Source organism: Vicia villosa, linkage group LG5 (assembly GCF_029867415.1).
Source record: "Vicia villosa cultivar HV-30 ecotype Madison, WI linkage group LG5, Vvil1.0, whole genome shotgun sequence".
Lineage (NCBI taxonomy): Eukaryota > Viridiplantae > Streptophyta > Magnoliopsida > Fabales > Fabaceae > Vicia > Vicia villosa.
This window is the reverse complement of record NC_081184.1, coordinates 19965485-19985711: the sequence shown is the minus strand read 5'-3', so window position 1 is coordinate 19985711 and position 20227 is coordinate 19965485. Positions and strand designations below refer to the sequence as shown.

General features: G+C 37.8%; 1 protein-coding gene across 2 annotated transcripts; it reads right to left on the bottom strand.

Moving 5' to 3' along the window:
• Window positions 1–3686: 3686 nt before the first annotated feature.
• On the bottom strand, window positions 3687–6431 carry LOC131606368 (WEB family protein At2g38370-like). 2 transcript variants are annotated; one of them, XM_058878605.1, is made up of 2 exons: window positions 6077–6431; window positions 3687–5366 (listed from the first exon to the last, which is right to left on the bottom strand). In XM_058878605.1, exons 1-2 carry the CDS (start codon window positions 6251–6253, stop codon window positions 3885–3887), a joined length of 1659 nt encoding a protein of 552 aa, XP_058734588.1. In that variant the 5' UTR covers window positions 6254–6431; the 3' UTR covers window positions 3687–3884. The 2 variants fall into 2 exon arrangements, with proteins under 2 accessions (XP_058734588.1, XP_058734587.1); XM_058878604.1 differs by having other exon boundaries at window positions 3690–5369; window positions 6077–6430.
• Window positions 6432–20227: the final 13796 nt, after the last annotated feature.

The window sequence follows — 20227 nt, the reverse complement described above, 5'->3', positions numbered from 1 at the left end:
CCTAGAGCTCTTAGATGCATGTTCCTTGGGTACCCTGAGGGAGTTAAAGCCTACATGTTGTGGTGCCTAGAACCAGGTCACAAAAGGTGTTCACAAGTTGTGATGTATTTCTGAATTAAGCTAAGATGGTGTTCAAGAAAACTAGTGACATTGGTCGAAATGCAAAGATCTATGAAAAAGAGAAAGAATAGGAAGAGTTTCCTGTTTAGGTGGAGCATACTGATGCTGTTGTTCAAAACCAATATGAAGTTGTAGTTGAAGCACAAGATGATAGAGAAACTGAGGAAACTGGTGATGACTACCTGCTAGTGAGATAAGGGTCAAGAAGACTCATCAAGCCACCTCATAGACTTGGTTATGCAGATCTTATAGTTGTTCCTTTAATCTCTACTAGCGAGGTACTCGAGGAAGAACTTAGAGATTACAAAGAAGCTGTGAAAAGTTGACATAAGAAGGAGTGGTTGAAAGCCATGGATGATGAGATGAAATCTCTTCATGATAAATACACATGGAAGCTGATTGAAAACATGCGAGAGCCAGGTTAGTCAGATGTAAATGAATTTTCAAAGTAAAGGAAGGAGTCAAAGGCGTTATGTCAAAGAGATTCAAGGCAAGACCGATTGGAAGGTGCTTCATTCGGAAGAAATGAGTGGATTTCAATGATGTATTCTCTCCTGTTGTGAACCAGATATCCATTGAAATGCTTCTTGCTATGGTGGCTAGGTTTGACTTAGAACAGGAACTAATAGATGTCAAAACTGCTTTTCTATATGGTGATCTAGATGAAAAATATTTGATGAAACAACCTGAAGGGTATAAAGAAAAGGGTAAGGATGATTATGTGTGCAAGATGAACATGTCAACATATGGCCTGAAACAATCTCCTAAGCAGTGGAGCAAGATATTCGACAAGTTCATTACACACATAAATTTCACAAGGAGCAACTTCGATCATTGTGTTTATTTTAGGTTCTCACCTGAAAATTCACTCGTTATCTTTTTACCCTACGTGGAAGACATCCTCATAGCTAGCAACCACGTTGAAGAAGTAATGAGGGTGAAGGCTGAACTTAACCAGGAATTCAAAATGAATGACCTTAGAGCTGCAACCGAGATTTAGGTATCAACATTTAGAGAGATAGATATCATTCAAAATTATGCTTATCTCAAGATTCATATCTAAGGAAGATTATCGACAAGTTTGATTTTTCGAAATCAAAACTTGTTATAACGCCAACAACTCAACAATTCGAGCAAAGTATAACTCAAACTCTTATTGAATTCCAAAGAACCTGTATGAATAGCATACCATATGCTAACGTTGTATGTTCTTTAATGTATGCTACGATCTGTACCAGGCCAAACATAATGTATGCAGTGAGCCTTGTAAGAAGATAAATGGCCATCCCTAGAAAGGCGCATTGGCAAGCCTTGAAATGGATCCTAAGATACATAAAAGGATCTCTAAGCAGAGTCTTGGTTTATGGTGGAGCCAAAAGCGACGATAACAAAGTCGAAGGATTTGTTGACTCTGACTATGCATGATGTGTGGACAACATAAAGTCTCTTTTTGGATATGTTTTCACTATGTTTGGTATAACAATAAGTTTGAAAGTGACACTTTAGAAGGTTGTAGCCTTATCAACCACTAAAGCTAAATATATTGCCCTCACTAAAGCTATAAAAGAAGTATTGTGGCTTGAGGGTTTTATAAGGAACTGAAAATTTAAGGTCAAGCAATCACTGGTAAATGTGATAGTCAAATTGCCATACATTTGTCAAAGAATTCAGCCTATCATGAGAGAACAAAGCACATTGATATTAGGTTGCATTTTGTCGGGGAGAAAAATGAAAGGGGAGAAGTCAAAGTGATGAAGGTTTCGACTGATTACAATGCTGCTGATATGATCACTAAGTCATTGTTAAATAGCAAGTTATTATATTTTATACATTTGATAAAGTTGCATGATGATAGCTAGTTTGTTTCCTTGATGTTGTAGAGTTTGTTCCAAGGTGGAGATTTGTAGCATTTTGGATCGAACTTTAGTCTCAATAGGGGTAACTTCATGGTTTGACTAGGATGTGCATGTTGTAGTCGAAGTCTATTTGAGCATGCAGTAGTCAAAGTTGTATATGTATTTTATTATGCAGTAGCTATGCATGTCATGTATGAATGTTATCATCATACATGACATACATATTTAGTAGTCTATAAATAGGCTGCTATCTCAGATTGTTGAGAGAGATTGGTTATTATTCACATGTAATCTTTTAACCTTGACTGAGAAAGTCAATAAAAAATAATTGTCTAACAAACTTTGTTTCCCTCTCTTCTCTTCGTGAATTGAACCGTTTTTATTGTGTTTATTCAAGAAAATCTATCTTTCTCACAATATTGCTTCGTTCTTAACGTCGATTATCACAACATATAGTAAATCATAACCGACAAAATATTAGTAATATTAATATATTAGTAATATTAATATATTACATCAAAAATTGGAAAGAAATGATTATAATGAGACAAAAGTAGTTATATTTTGGATTTTTTTTCCAAATAACCAGTTTTTAAAAAAAAAATCAAATAACCACTCTTTCAGAAAAAAACCAAAGTAATCACTTTCCAAACAAACAAAAATTCGCTACACAGAGGAGATCGATGCCACATTGTATGGCGCATGCATTAAAATTAAAGAGGAGGCGCCACACTTCATGACTGATGCACCTCTTTTATGCCATGCAATGTGGCACATGCACTTAAATTTTAAGAGGAGTCTCCATTCAGTGTGGCTACTCAGTTGTTTTGGCAACAACTAAGTAGCCACACTGAATGACGTCTCCTCTTAAAATTTAAGTGCATGTGCCATTCAGTGTGGCGCCTCCTCTTTAATTTAAAAGCATGTGGCAGGGTGTTCGCAGTGCGGTTTGGGCGGTTTTGATGTAAAAAAAATCATCCAAACCGCAAGAGGAAAAAGTGTGCGGTTCGGTTTGGTTCGGTTGACTTTTAGAAATAAAACCAAACCAAACCAATGCGGTTTGAATTGGTTCGATTTTTTTATACAAAATTTATTAAGTCATACATACACATATTGGTGACAGCATAACTTTGAATTTAGTCATTTATGCGTTATCAAATAACAACAAAATTTATCATAATTGGATAACAACTGTATTTCTATTAGACCAATTTGATTTTGAACACCCCTAACATGCACCACACAATAAGACGCCTCCTTTATATGACGAATTTCTTTTATTTGAAAAGTGGTTACTTTGGTATTTTTTTCTAAAATAATGTTATTTCAGTTTTTCTTTAAAATATTTGGTTATTTGGAAAAAAAAAATTCTATATTTTGGATTGAAAACCGAAAATGTCATTTTCATTATGGGAAGAAGGATTAATGGTAGCCACTCAAACCTTCTCTTTTTCCATTTACTCATATACTTTCTGCAAACATTTTAATTTGAGTAATCAACATATTGTTTTTAATTTCATTAAAATTAAATATAAATTTAAATAAGTTTTTTTTAAAATAAAATTACTTATCTTTCAATATATTTTATAAAAATCAATTTTGACACTTGTTAGTTGTTACCATGTATCAGATTACTTGGACTCCAAGCATTGCAATAGTTAAACTAATATAAATAAAATACAACAACTTACATATAGCAATTATAACACAAGCTTACAATTGTTAAATTCATATAAACAACCACACCTCTACAAATTAGCATAGCAAGTAACAATAGTCACACATTAATTAAATAATAAATTAGTATTCAAACAAGATCATACAAATACAAACCCAAATAACATAAATTTAAATCACAATATATCACTAGTGGTAGTAAGATTAAAAAAATATCAAGTAACTTCATAATCACCTCAAGTTCAAAGTTGGTTTTTTCTTCTTTTGTTGTTTTGTCAAATGAAGAGAAAATCTACCAAATCCAAATTTCTTCCTCTTAGCAGAAAACTGCTTCTGTCCATTTTCTTTCTCAACTTGCTTATCATATTCAAAACATGATGGATCATAGTTCTGTTTACCAAGCATCTGACCCAACGACACTTTCCGTTTCATCGAACCTTTTTCTCGTATCATCCCACCTTCAAACTCTCCCGGCTTCATCAGTTTCCGGCTCAATATTTGTCCTATCGATAGAGTCGGCTTAAGCACCGGTTCTTTGGCTTCATCGTCAACCTGATTCATCGCATATACATCGAATAACCGAGTGTGTCTATGAATATGAGAAGGGTTTTTGAACTTCATATTGTTATGTATCGATGATCGCCTTTTTTGACCCTCTGATCGCCAGTTTCTTAACGCTTCTTCGACTACTAACTTTCCTCGAGTTGCAGCCTCTACTCTCTCCAAAGCTTCTTCAAGAGCCACTTTGCTTGTTTTAACTTCCAATGTAGCTTCCTCAACTCTCTTTAAAACATCCATTTTCGATAAATTTGCTTCATCAACTTGAGCCATTGCATCAAGAACTCTCTTCTTAGATTGTTCCTCGGCGTCCCGAGCTTTGCATGTTAAAGCATTATACTCCTCAAAGGTTAGAGTAACTCCGTCAACTCCGTTGCGCTTTAGCATACAATCTCCATCGTGATAAGATAACACTTTTATCTCGGCCATTGCAGCAGCTTCGGCCGCTTTAGCAGCTTCCTTCATTTTCCGAGCAGCAACCAACCTTATCTCAGATGTTCTTATCATGGCTTTTGTTTGTTCAATCTCAGACATTGCTCTCATGACTTCCGATTTCGCAGCCTCTCCCATTTTCTTGAAACGTTCTGCCTCGGAACTCAACCGTTGAAGCTCTTTCGTAACATCAGAAGGTTCATCCGAACCACATTCAATTTCAGCCTCTTTCACTACTTGCAGCTTAAGTCTTGTTTGGTTTAGCTCTTCCTCTAGATAAGTTATTTTCGAAGAATTCTGAGTTAGCCTCGCGCAAGTTTTCTCAAGTGAGATTCTTTCCTTCTCTAACTTCTTGTTGAGCGACTCAACAGAAACTCGAACATCAGCTATATCGTTTGTGGATCGGTTTAGATTCAATTTCGCCTGCTTCAATTCCTTTAATATTAAACCGGGCGATGTTGAATTGTAAGAAACCCGACTCACTTGATTTTCCTTTTCTTCTTCTTTCTCATTCTCCTTTTTGTCGCATAAATTCATCTTAATGTTCAAATTTGTTTCAGATTCTTCTGCATGAAGCTTTGATTTCAAATTTTCAACAAGCTTTTTTGTACTTTCCAATTCTTTCAAGACATCAAGTGTTTCCCTCTCTTTGAGTATAAGCTCTTTCTCCAATCCCACTGTTTGTTCCTCCAATTTTTCAGCATCAAGTTCACTTGTGTCTTGCTGCTAAAGAAAAAAAAAAGTAGAAATTTTGATTATTTCATACAAAACATATTCCTAAATTCATAATTTTAAAAATGCAATCCACAACCGCAATTAGCAACTACAATATCACCAATGTGGTAGCCAAGGTTTAAAAAAACGGTCTGATCCTGCAAAAACGGCCATGACGTAACGGTATATGGTATAAGAGGGTGCCTATACCATAAAGAAAAATTATGTTAATTCACACAGCAACAACCGCAATCGGTGTCGCAATGCCTTAATTCATATTCACACTGCGACGATATGACGGTCGTAATCAGTGTCGCAATGCCTTAATTCACACCACGACAACAACGACAACAATAATTAGTGTTGCAATGCTTGTATCAACAAAATCGCAAAAGCTTTTACGCGACTGCAACTATTGGGCCAATTTTTAAAATCCATATTCAGACTCACAATGTGAAGATATAATATTTAATTCTCATACAAAAAGTATATAATCCAGAAAAAACATAAGGACTAGGAAGATACATTGATACCAAAACACTACATCAAGGACTAAATTGTGCATTTACACATTTTTATTATTTATATTTAGCTTATAGATCACTAGATCCAATTGACCCTTAAATCTTAAATAAATAGATTTCCAAAACACTATTAAATTGATTTCCATAATTAGAAAAAAAAATAAATTAAATTCAATAGCACAGAGATAAACATACCTGAGGAGCAATGAGGTTAACATTGTTAGTAGGTTTCCAGTAACCAACACCACCGAATCTCGAAACAGCTTCTTTCACAGACTCAAACGGCGCCGAAGTATCGATCTCTGCTCTCAAACCGTTCTCCTTTGAACCCGGTTCGATCCGGTTCATTACCACATTATCAGGAGTTTCCATCGAATGAGAAGAAGAAGAAAAAACAGTAGTGAGAAAAAAGACAAGAAAATGAAAAAGGTTGTTGTGTTGTTTGTGAAGTGTTTGGGAAATTGGGATTAGTGGTAATGAAGAAAGTGTGAGAAGTAAATAAACATAAAGATTAGAAACAAACGGTCTTGTCTAGTCAACTTTTTTGAGTATTGTTGTGAGTTGTTGATGTTGAAATGGAACCGGAATCATTGCCTTGATTTTCGAAATTTTGTGGGGCCTACTGAACACACTATGACTAGGAAGGACTGGCCAGTGTCAACGGTAACAAACATCAAAAGTGAAAATAAAATTTACTTTTATATGATGGTTTTGTCAACAAGGAAAAACAAGAGTAGTCTTACATTTTATAAAAACTTAGGTTTTTTCTTTATCCGCTTTCCTATGGGGTCATCTCCAGCGAAAATTTCACTTTACCCCTGCTTCGAAAATGCATTTACGAAGTATTTTTTTTTTAAATTTTTTCAGACTTCGGAAGTGCATCTCCGAAAACACCAAATTGGGGGTGTTTTCGGAGATGCACTTCCGAAAATACTTTTTTTTTCCAGATTTTAGGGTGTTTCGGAAGTGCATTTCCGAATTATGCAGAAGTCTCTTTTTTTATGCTTTTTCTAATAGTCCCGTACGAAATATATACAAAACGAGTAATATAAACAAAAAGAAAACGCCGAACAAAACAAACGACATATCAACGTAAAATATTAATATAATAAATAAAATTCAAATAATATATACAGACCGAGTCATAGTGTGCGAAATATATAATCCGAATACAAAAAAAAAACCCAAACCCCTACTGGGTATGCCTAACCCTCTCTCTCTGGGACCTCCTCTGCCGCCTGTATGCCGCCGCACGGCCCACATCACCGACGATCCTCTCCACCACGGCTATTGCCTTTGGACCGCCCTGGTCAATGATATCTCGATCCAACGCGTCCCGCCCAAGCAGCTCTATCCACTGGCAGATCGGCAGGAGAGCAATGGCATGATCATCCTCGGCCTGCTGGTTCTCCAGGATCTCCTCGTATGCTGGCCTAGGGGCGCCGGGAGCGTCGGATGTCATCAGATGATGTGACACCCGATAGAATCATATGACATACCCCTCCACATTGTGCCAGTCCTGGGTGACCTGCATGCGACGATACTCCTTCGGGACCACATGACGCTCCCAATCCGCAAATATGTCAGTGAGCTGCTGTCGCGGGCGAAAAATCGTTTTGTTCCTCTTTTTTGTGGGATGAGACACCTGATGCCTTCTTTGGGCTCGAGTGCTCATATAAAATGATTTTTCTTTGTTTCGACCAAACTTTTTATTATTTCCAAAGGAGGAAAAGAAAAAAAGCTGCAATAACCTAAAAGTGGGGGAGAGATCTTGGGTAAGAGGGTTGGTTATACGAAGGGAAGGTATTAGCACCCAACGTATCTATAGTACTCTATAGGTTTCTTTGTTTTGTTTTTCATTCCATGTTATGGTGGAGGTTCTATTGTGAAATAGGTGGGACCTAAGGTGTTTGTTTGATTATGCTCGCAAAGATCATCGCGATCCTCTGCATACATATCCCTTAGAGGGAATCAGAGCATCTGTAGCTCGGGGTCTACGGGTGCTAAGGTTTGAATGGTTTTTTTTGTTTTGTTTTGCTCGCCAAGGATCGACCTTGTGCCTACGTATTCTCAAAGGGATGTTGAGAAAGTCAGAGCAATCGTAGTTCCCACTTATGCTAGCGAAAGCAAAGGAAAAGAGACAAATGTCATCTAAATGTTCGATGTATCTAATCTATATCATCACATACATCTGTTTGTTTTTGTTTGAAAATCTTTTCATTATAAGCCCTGGGCCATGCCACTTATGGCGCTTAGAATGATAAAGATGTTTTTGTTTGTTTAACCAGCCTTGTGGCAAAAACTTTCAATGAAGTCAGCCTTGTGACAAAAAGTTTTGATTAATCAGCCAGCCTTGTGGCAAAAGTTTCAATGAAGTCAGCCTTGTGACGAAAACTTTGATTAATCAGCCAGTACGGTGGCAAAACGGTTTGATTGATTAGCCAGCCTTGTGGCAAAAAGAAGTTTGATTGATTAGCCAGACTTGTGGCAAAAAAGTTTGATTGATTGATTGTTTGTGATGATATAGAAGAGATACTCCTATCATAGGGATGAAAAATGTCTAATCTCCTAGGGTATTTGATTTGGATATTGGGGATGCTTATAAGAAGCCCGTGGGTCCTTGTACGAAGCCCAAGAGGAGGCTATCCGAGGGTCCTTGCATTGTAAGCCCAAGAGGAGGCTATGGGAGGGACAATCCAGGGTCCTTGCATTGTAAGCCCAAGAGGAGGCTATGGGAGGGTCACTCGTTTGTACAAAGCCCAAGGGGAGGCATGGTATAGTTGGTTTGAGCTCTTAGAGCGATTTCACCGGGAAACCATACTCTATGTCCTAACCTAAACTAGGGAGATTCTTTGCACGGAGCCCAATAGGAGGCTATGGGGAACCTAGTGTTGTACTAAGTTGAACAAGTATATATAACACAATCACAAGTATGAACAAGTACGAACAAATATGAACAAGTACATGAACAAATATGAACAAGTTATGAACAAGCACATATATATGACAAAGTGTGTGTATATAATGGAGTTTATGAAGGAAATATACCTGTAAGCATGATCCATGTGTATACACGGGGGCTCGGGACTCATACTCGGGGAGAGGTCCACTTGAGTCTATTCAAAGCTATGTAAACAGGTATTCACAAAAGGGCTTGGGACTTATACCTACATGGAGGCCCATGATATTTTTGGGAAGATTTAAAGAAACCTTCATTTTTGTTTTTTTTTGTATTTTTTGGAGTTTTTAATTGATCGAGATATGTACAAAAGTGTGTGTACAATGAAATACCTAATTTCATGTACAGGAATGGGTATGTACAAAAGGGGCTTGGGACTTATACCTACATGGAGGCCCATGGTATTTTGGAAAGTTTTGTTTTCTTTGAAGTTTTGTTGTTTTGAAAATTGTTTGAAAAGGTTTTATTTTGAAGAAGTTTTATTGTTTAAAGAAAAAAACTGTACAAAAGGAAAAAGGAGTGGGTCTTATACTCTCTAATATTCGAGAGGCCCCACTTCGTTTTGAAAATCAATTGATCAATTAAAAAGATTTAATCAAAAAGAAGTGGTTTATCATTTTGAAAAAGAATCGCGATCGCTCGTCTTAAAACGATTTGAATTTGACAAAAGTCAACTCAATTAAGTTAAAACAAGTTTTAATGCTTAATTAAGACCTAAATGATTAGGGTTTGATCACAAAAAATATTTACAAGTGATTAGGTTAAAAATTAAATGAAAAACAATATTTAAAGTATTAAAAAACACTTAAAAATGTATCATTTTAAACCTAATTAAAAACATATTAAATAAATCTTTTTTTTGTGATTTTTTTTTATATTCATGAAATATGTGTGTTAAATAAAGAGTGTACAAAAAATGAATGAAAAATGAATTAATTTGATGTGTTAATTAATTAATTGAAGTTGTAAAAGAAAATGAAAGAAAATAGTGTTAAAAAAGAGGGTTTGGTCTCACAAGGGTTTGAACCCACGACCTGGAGGTTACCAACCAAAACACTTGCCAACTGAGCTGCGCGCGCAGCTTGTAAGTAACACGCTTCCATTTAATTATATTTTAAAACGAACCATTTGAATTTCTGAACAAAAAATGGCGCCAAGAACACATCCCTAACTTGATTTTGAATTTTCTGAAAACTGAGTTGTTTTGATCAATCAAAGGGTCTATCTCACTCGGTTTTTCACGAGGAACATGATGGTGCCCTCATAATTCATTTATTTTCACTCTAAGGGGGTCAATTTTGTGATGAACACGAAGAACCCTAAAACTGAAATTCAATGTGAAATCGTGTATGATCATGATATGATGCAATTGATTGAGGGTTATTATTCAGTGATGGTGCAGAAACAAGATGGTAACTCAGTTTTTCATTTATGATGCATGTATGATAGAGTTTGAAGTTCATGAGCACTTACCTCAAAAACGACCAAGATGGAGATTGAATTTTGCAAAGGAGGTGTTCCAGTTGTTGTTTCTTGATCTGGACAGCATCAATGGACCTTATGGAACATGTTTGAATGCTTGGAACAGTTTGAATTCACTTGAGCAAGGCCATGGAACCCGATCTGCAGAAGCTTCAAGTATGGATCGAGCTTGATGATTATGAGGTTACAGGTTGATAGTGAGTGTTTGGATAGTTCATATGAAGTATATGGATGGTGTTTGAAGTGTTAGTTTGGACAGAAATAGCCTGGAATTGATTTTGGCATGATAAGGCTTATTATGTGCATATATGGAAGTGAGGTGGTGATTTTGAGATTTGAGGTGTTTTGGGGTGTGTGAATGGATCAAACACATCCCATATGATGTTTGTGGCTTGTGAGAAGCATCACTTTGCTCAGAACTTGCAAGGTTTAGAGGTTGAGTTTTCTACCTCTTTGAAAACTATGAAACTTGTAATTCAAGAAAGAAAGAGAAAACCTATGCTTTGTGAGGTTTTGGTGTGAATTGAAGAGTGGAAATGACCTCTATTTATAGGCCAAGAGTTCTGAACTCAGAACTTTGCAACTTGCTTCAAGAAGTGATAATTTGGCATTTGGAGATAGAAAGGAATCTTACCATTTAATGCAAAATGGTTAAAGTGACTTAACCATGGTTATTTCTCTAAGCTTCTTATCTCTTTCCATTATGATCTCAAATCAGAAAAATATCATTCAATCATTGCTTTGGTGTGTCATCACTTGAATTATAGGCCATATAGTATTTGAACTTAGTGAAAATGGCTTATAATTTTATGCATAATGGCTTCTAATTGCAAAATTCAAAACCATGGCTACACTCCATATTTTTTCATGCTCTTGGACATTTTGGAAAGCTCATGTTATGTACTTCAAAACCCTAGTTGGAAGTTTCTTCAAGACCTTTAAGGAAATGGGTGAAAAAGATCCATGAACTTTGAGAAAAATGAAGTTTCAAGTGAAATTTTCCAAAGATGCCAACTTTGAAGCTCCATATCTCTTAAATGGTTGATCTTATGGAAAAAATTTATATGTGTCAAATTTGTTTATTGGATCAAAATCTACAACTTTCATGTTGGAAGTTTTTTTCAGTTTGTAGGTGAAATTTTGAGAAATTCCCTTCCAAAGTTTGGAAAAAACCATTGAAAAACACTTAGAAAATTTTCTAAGTATGAAAGTCAAACTTTTGACTTTTTGATTCTTGATTGATTTTCTTGATTTTTCTTGATCAAATGACTTCATATATCATATATTGATGATTCAAAACTTCAAAAGTCATGGTTGACCAAAATTCCCCAAAAGTCAATGGTGATCTTGTACAGTTGACTTTTTCAAACGAATCGCGTTTCTGGAGATTTCAAATGAAACAGGCTATCCTCACCATATGAATGGTATGAATGGATCATATTGAAGCATTAGAGGATATTGAGCCATGGTTTGAGTTGTGGCACCATTTCCTGATCAAAAAGTCAATGGTTTAGTGAATTAGGTCAAAAACCCTAATTGTCGACCTGATGAAATTGATGACTGTAGGTCTTGAATTGAGATGTAATTTCCATTGGATGTTGTCATAGGGATTATTTGAAGATGATTTAAGCTTTTGATTGACTTCCTGGGGATTTTTAGGGTTTCCCAAATGTGATCCCTGATTTCAGTCCCTGATAGTTCAAAACCCTGATCTGAGGATTTGTCTGATCAATCTTTGTGTAGGAGATGTTCTGAGTCAATGGATTAGGTCAAAATAATGCACTTGAGGTCTTGATATCATGTCCCAAGCCATTAGGTCAAATTCTGAGCAAAAGTCAGGAGTGTGCTGTCTTCAGTCAAAACCCTAATTCAGTCGATTCAAAGCTGTTGAGCTTGTTGAAATGAATCTCTGAGGACCAAATGTTGATTGTTGATGAAGATGATTCATTTGAGATGAAGGGAGAACAAAACCCTAATTTATTTGTTACTTGTACTGATGAGTGATTTCCAGATTAAACCCTGCTGAGTCACAAGTAGCAAACACAAACTATGCAATTTGTTAGAGATGCAAATGATGCATATGCAAATGATATGAGGTGGTATCTTAGGTCAAAAATTGGGGTATGACAGATGCCCCTATTTAAGTTTCTTCAACCTGAGACATGAAGATTGAAAATCTTCGTTTTGATAGGGTGGAAGAGACTTAAATATCGGAAGACGCGAATTTTGGACCTAAGATACCAAAATTGCGAATGATACGAGGATATCTTTACCGAGGGAATATCAAAAATGACTCCGCTGGGGAAAAGAGGTTGGGAAGGATGTCTCAATCCGTTTTAGGAAGAGAATCCGTTTTTTCTTTTTTTTCGGGAAAGCAAGTGTATGCTTCACCGGGGAATGATAGCTTTGTAAGAAAAGCTTACCTATCGACATTATCGGCTATCAGCTTGGGGATAGACTTGTTTAATAATGCGAAGGTGAAAGGTATGAAACTGTATTACCGACTATCAGCATTGTGATAGACTTGACAAGGTAAAAGAGTTTCAAAGGTTCGGTTAATATTACCGACTATCAGCATGGTGATAGACATGTTTAATAATATAACCAGAACAAAAAGTTACCGACTACCAGCCTCGTGATAGTGGTTTTGAAGACATGATCAATTATCAGCCGAGTGATAAAATGATTCTGGAGACTTTGCTAGGGAAATTACTGGTTATTCAGCCTTGTGAACAGTAATAAGGCCCTGATTGTCAAATGGTCTTCATGATTGATTTCCTAGAGAGGAAAAGTCTTTTGAAAGAGACATAAGCTGCTCAGATGATGAGGCTATTGCTTATTGTCTGTTTTTCACAATTCTGTTTGAGGAATCGGAATTTGAATTTTTGGTAAAGACAGGGTTCTAACCAAGAATGAATTGGAAAGAAACAGTCAAACAAGACTTTGTACCCATGAGGAATGAACTCGAATGGGGATTTTCTCCTTTGTTTTGAGAGGAGAAACTAAAGCAACCTTCTTCCACGAGGAATGATCTCAGTGGGGAACTGGAGAAAGAACATGTTCTTTTTGCTTATGGGTGACAATCTACTGGAGAGATGACACGCCCGTACCTGTTTCTTTTCTTCTTTTTTTTTTCTTTTCTTTTTTTTTTGGGATAGATATATCCTGAACAAGTGATTATTGAAGCAAACATTGAAAAATGCAAGAATGCATAAATGATGCAAATATGTATGAATGATGAATGTCATGAATGTAGCATGCATGCTAACAATACTGACAGATAATGAAGTGTATACTGGAGAAGGACTGTCGTCGCAATACAACCAGATACTTGGCAAATGTTCTTCAATCACGGTGTAGATAACACAGGTGATGAATGGTGTTGCGTGCTTTAAACTTCTCTGGGGAAGATGAGCATCTTTTCTTATTGAGATGGAAGAACCTTTTCACTGGAGATGGAAAATCTTCTTCACTGGGGATAAAAGATCCTCTTCAATGGGGGTAGAAGAGCTTCTTCACTGGGGATAGAAGAGCTTTTCCTATCATAATCTTTGATTCATCCTGTGGAGATAGCTGTTGATGTTCCTTCTGTTGTTCACAACTCAAAGGAAAGTTTCGCTTTTATTTTGAAAAAGTGAAGTAAATTCATTTAAAACTTTTTTTTTCTTTTTCTTTCAAAAGTGAATAACACAATTAAAGCGTCATTTTGCAAGCTAAAAGAAATTAGAGATTGCAAACAAATGGGCACAAGGCTCAAATTTATTTAATAGGATGGTAATCAGCTAAAGGCGTGATTCCCATGGAGTATTTACAAAAGTTGGAAATGGTAATTATGCGGAAAAGGCTACATTGAAAGCAATAACCACTATTCCCCCTAACAACTTTGAGTTCCAACTGTGCTTGTCGCTTCAGATTGGCAATGATTTGTTTGAAGATCCTTTGATGAAGTACAGACTCTTCAGGTGACGAAGTACGGACTGATGCAGTTACTTTGTCATAAATCCCTAATTTTTGCCTAGATTGCCCTTTCAGGTTTTCAATCTACCAGGATGAATTTTTTGTTTATTGTCTCTAATTTTTGCCTGGACCGCCCTTTCGGGTTTTCAATCCACCGAGACGCTCATTTTTGCCTAAGTCGCCCTTTGCGGGTTTTCGACTTACCGAGCTGTTCTTTTGTATTTTTTTAGACAAAGTATTTCTTGACTGCATCAGCATTCACAGGATATGGGAGTTCATCACCATCCATGGTTGCAAGAGTCATGGCGCCGCCAGAAAATGTTCTTTTGACAACATACGGGCCTTCGTAATTAGGAGACCATTTGCCCCTAGAATCTGGTTGAAAAGACAAGATCTTTTTAAGCACGAGGTCACCTTCTCGAAATTCACGAGGTCGAACCTTTTTGTTGAAAGCTTGTTTCATCCTTGCTTGGTATAACTGTCCATGGCATAGAGCAGTCATACGTTTTTCTTCGATTAAGTTCAACTGATCGTATCTGCTTTGACACCATTCAGCCTCTGATAACTTAGTCTCCATGAGGACTCTCATTGATGGTATTTCAACTTCTACGGGGAGCACAGCTTCCATGCCGTATACTAGAGAAAAGGGAGTTGCCCCTGTTGAAGTGCGCACTGAAGTACGGTACCCATGTAAAGCAAATGGCAGCATTTCATGCCAGTCTTTGTAAGTGACGACCATTTTCTGGACGATCTTCTTAATGTTCTTGTTGGCAGCTTCAACGGCGCCGTTCATTTTTGGCCTGTAAGGAGAAGAGTTATGATGCTCAATCTTGAATTCCTCACATAATTCTTTCATCATCTTGTTGTTCAGGTTTGAACCATTGTCAGTAATGATCTTGCTGGGAATACCATATCGGCAAATGATGTTATTCTTGATAAACCTCACAACCACTTGTCTTGTAACATTGGCATAAGATGCTGCTTCGACCCATTTGGTAAAGTAATCAATTGCTACCAAGATGAAACGATGACCGTTTGAAGCTTTCGGTTCGATCATTCCAATCATGTCGATACCCCACATGGAGAAAGGCCATGGAGATGAGAGAACGTTGAGTAGAGTCGGTGGCACATGGATCTTATCTGCGTAGATCTGGCACTTGTGACATCTCTTCACGTGTTTACAACAATCAGATTCCATTGTCAACCAATAGTATCCTGCTCTTAAAATTTTCTTGGACATTGCATGCCCGTTTGAATGAGTTCCAAAGGACCCTTCATGCACTTCATGCATTAACATGTCTGCTTCGTGTCTATCCACACATCTGAGCAAAACCATGTCGAAGTTTCTTTTGTATAGCACATCTCCATTCAGGAAGAAACTGCCAGAAAGTCTCCTTAGAGTTTTCTTATCTTTGTTTGATGCCCCAAGCGGGTACTCTTGAGTTTGAAGGAAGCGCTTGATGTCGTGGAACCACGGTTTATCATCGATGAATGCTTCAGTCGCAAACACATAAGCGGGCCTTTCAAGGCGCGTGATTCTGACTGTAGGCATATCGTTCCAATGATTGACTTTGAACATGGAAGATAGAGTAGCCAAGGCGTCTGCCATTCGATTCTGATCTCGAGGTATATGATGCAATTCAACCTGGTTGAAGAAAGTCAACAGACGTCTTGCATAATCTCTGTAAGGAATCAAGCCAGGGTGGTAAGTTTCCAATTTGTCTTTGATTTGGTTGATCACGAGGGCTGAATCTCCATATATGTCGAGGATCTTGATCCTTAAGTCAATGGCTTCTTCGAGACCCATGATACAAGCTTCATATTCTGCGATGTTGTTGGTGCAATCAAATAGCAGTCTGGCGGAGAACGGGATATGAGTACCCTTGGGAGTGATGATGATTGCCCCAATTCCATTGCCAAAAGCGTTTACTGCTCCATCAAAAATTAGGCCCCATCTTGATCCAGGATCAGGACCTTCTTCAGGTAACGGTTCGTCACAATCTTTCATTTTCAAGTACAAGACATCTTCATCAGGAAAGTCAAACTTGAGAGATTGATATTCATTGATTGGCTGATGTGCCAAGTGATCGGCGAGAATGCTTCCTTTGACCGCTTTTTGAGCACGGTATTCAATGTCATATTCGGATAACAGCATTTGCCATCGGGCAATCCTTCCGGTTAATGCAGGCTTTTCAAAGACATACTTGATCGGATCCATTTTGGAGATTAACCAAGTAGTATTGTTGATCATGTATTGGCGGAGACGTTTTGAAGCCCAGGCCAAAGCACAACATGTTTTTTCGAGCATGGAGTAACGAGACTCACAATCTGTGAATTTCTTACTCAAGTAATAGATGGCATGCTCCTTCTTACCGGTTTCATCTTGCTGTCCAAGCATACAACCCATGGATTCTTCTAACACAGTAAGGTACATGATTAGTGGTCTTCCTTTAACTGGAGGAATCAATATTGGTGGTTCTAACAGGTATTCCTTGATACTGTCGAACGCTTTCTGGCAATCTTCAGTCCACACAACCCCTTGATCTTTGCGGAGAAGCTTGAAAATTGGCCCACAAGTAGCAGTCATCTGAGAGATAAATCTGGAGATATAGTTCAATCGTCCAAGAAATCCTCTTACTTGCTTTTCAGTCTTTGGTGCAGGCATCTCTTGAATAGCTCTGACTTTGTCGGGATCTACTTCGATACCTCTTTGGCTGACAATGAAACCCAAGAGTTTTCCAGATCTAACCCCAAAAGTACATTTGTTAGGATTCAAGCGAAGCTGATATTTCCTTAGTCGTTGAAACAACTTCAAAAGGTATTCAATATGTTCTTCTTCTGTGCTGGACTTGGCTATCATGTCGTCCACATAAACTTCAATTTCTTTATGCATCATGTCATGAAAGAGAGTAGTCATTGCCCTTTGGTAAGTTGCGCCGGCATTCTTTAATCCAAACGGCATCACTTTGTAGCAAAAGGTACCCCATGGGGTGATGAAAGATGTCTTCTCCATGTCTTCGGGAGCCATCTTGATCTGATTATAACCGGAGAACCCGTCCATGAAGGAAAAGACGTTGAACTTAGCAGTGTTATCAACCAGCATGTCAATATGCGGTAATGGAAAGTCATCTTTTGGACTGGCCTTGTTCAAGTCACGATAGTCAACACACATTCGGACTTTGCCATCTTTTTTCGGAACTGGCACTATGTTAGCCAACCATTGAGGATACTCAGAGGTGACTAGAAAACCTGCGTCGAGTTGCTTTTGAACTTCTGTTTTGATCTTGTTAGCCATATCAGGGTGAGTCCTTCGCAATTTCTGCTTAACCGGCGGACATTCTGGCTTCAATGGCAAGTAATGCTGAACAATATTGGTATCCAACCCAGGCATGTCTTGGTAGGACCAGGCAAACACGTCAACATATTCTTTGAGAAGGTCTGTCAACTTACTCTTGATATCAGCATCAAGCAGCGATCCAATGGTCACTTCTTTTTTGTCTTCTTCAGAACCCAAGTTGATCTTATCTAAAGGCTCTTTGTGAGGCAGAATGACTCTTTTCTCGTGCTTAAGTAATCGAGAGATCTCGTCTGGGATCTCCTCTTCTTCCTCTTCTTCGGCTTCGAACACAAGAAACTCAAAGTTGGGAGAGGGCATAGGGTTATTGCATTCAATGGGTTTATCAATAGTTAATCTGCACATGTGATTTATATTTATTTCAGAAAATTTATGAATGCAGGAGTGTATGCAGATTTTTTTTGGAAAAGTTTTTTTTATTTTTTTATTTTGGTTTTTTAGGATTACCATTTCCAGAAAAAAGCAAAAATAAAACATATAATGTAGGGAATTCAAAATGACACTTTATTTATGATTCATTTCTGAAACAAAGCCCTAAACACAAACTCATTTGTCTTGGGCAGGACAAAGAGGGAAACTTTTAAAACAAAGCCCTATACACAAAGTTATTTGGGCGGAACATTTAAAAGCAAAGCCCTATAAAACATCTCTCTGCTTTGGGCAAGGCAGGAGGTCAAAATAACAGCGAGGTGATTACTTTGAGCGGCGAACAACATTCGGAACGTCGACAACTTTCCAGTAGCAACGAACTCCTCTGTGTATTATATATTCAGGAAAATTCTCCCCAGAGTTATCTTCAGTATTGACATTGACCGCTGGTCGAGCAGGATTTGAAGGTCCTGGTTTGTCAACCTTGTTCTTTGTAGAGTTGAAACAGTCTTCTTCTACTTCTTGAAGAGCATAAGACGAGTCACAATCTTCAGAATTTTCAGGATGTATTTCCCAGTCTTCAGGATGAAGAGACTCATTGTCAGCGATACTTTCTGAGTCAACTGCGGGACCATCTTCCCCTTCATCTTCAAAAATGGCGTTTATGTGATAATAACCATCTTCAGGATTATAAACCTTGGTAAATGCATTGAAATCTTCAGTAATTTCAGGTTGCTGAGAAAATTGACAGGGCTGATAAGCCTCTTCTGGTTGACTATTATGTTCAAAGGAATCTCCCCATCCAGTTGGTTGAATATCTTCAATCGCAATCTTTGAACTTTCAGGTGCAGTATATTTCACCATATAATCATATTTTCCACTTGGTTGTCCCAAGGTGTCCCAGATTTCTGCAGGAACAGGCTCAGTTTCTTTGCTTTTGGATTCTTCTGAAGGAGGATATGGTTCTTCCTGAGATATATATCCCGAGTCATTGAGATAACATTTCCATTCTTCTTCAGGATCGGGTAGACCTTCTTCGATACATTCTTCGATAAGGACATTAACCTCTTGAGGAATTGGGTTAAGGAATCCTCCACTAATGAATGTTTCTTTGATCGGTCGAAGGGTTTCATCCTTCTTGATGCAGTTTGAGAATGTTGGTGAACATCCGAGACCTGCTCTAGTTTCATTCTTGGTAGGGATCACAACTTGCCCCCAGCCAGCGGTAGTTCCATCTTTTACTACTTTCACTGCCTCTTTGTAAGAAGAGATTGATGCTTTCTTTTTGGAAGATTCGTCTTCTAAAGAGAGACCTTGGAACTGCGTTCCTTCCACATCATCAGCACTAATGAAAGAGAAATTGGATAAATGGCTCACCATTAAGGCTTGTTCTCCACTTATTGTCACCAATTTTCCATTTGTTACAAACTTTAACTTTTGATGGAGCGTAGAAGTCACTGCCCCTGCTTCATGGATCCATGGTCGTCCTAACAGACAGCTATAAGCAGCTTGAATGTCCATGACCTGGAAGGTGATTTGAAATGTATGTGGGCCAATTGTCATGGGAAGATTGACTTCGCCGATAACAGATTTTCGCGATCCATCAAATGCTTTAACAACTACACCACTGAACTTCATAGGCATTCCTTGGTAAGACAAGCGAGCAAGAGTCGTCTTTGGCATCACATTCAAGGAAGATCCGGTGTCTACCAACACATTGGACAAAGAGTCTGACTGACAGTTCATAGAAATGTGCAAAGCAAGATTGTGATTTTTACCCTCCTCGGGGAGTTCTTCATCACAGAAGCTTAAATTGTTACAAGCTGTTATGTTGGCTATTATCCCATCAAAGTGGTCAACAGTCACATCATGATCTACAAAAGCTTGATCCAAAACTCTCATCAGGGCTTCCCTGTGGGCTTCTGAGTTTAAAAGCAATGAAAGTATTGAGATCTTTGAAGGAGTCTGCATAAGCTGATCCACAATCTTGTATTCACTTCTTTTGATAAGCTTCAAAATTTCGTCAAAGTCAGGATTGACATTGGTTCCACTGGATTGACCAACATCAGTGTTTGTATTACTGACAGGAGTTTCCTCAGGATTTCCCACTGGTGTATTCACAGGATTTTGTCCGGTAGTAGGAGCAACAGGCTGTTTCGGAGGTAGTGGAGTATACACACGTCCACTTCTTGTTACGCGACTTACATCGGCGATGTTCACAACA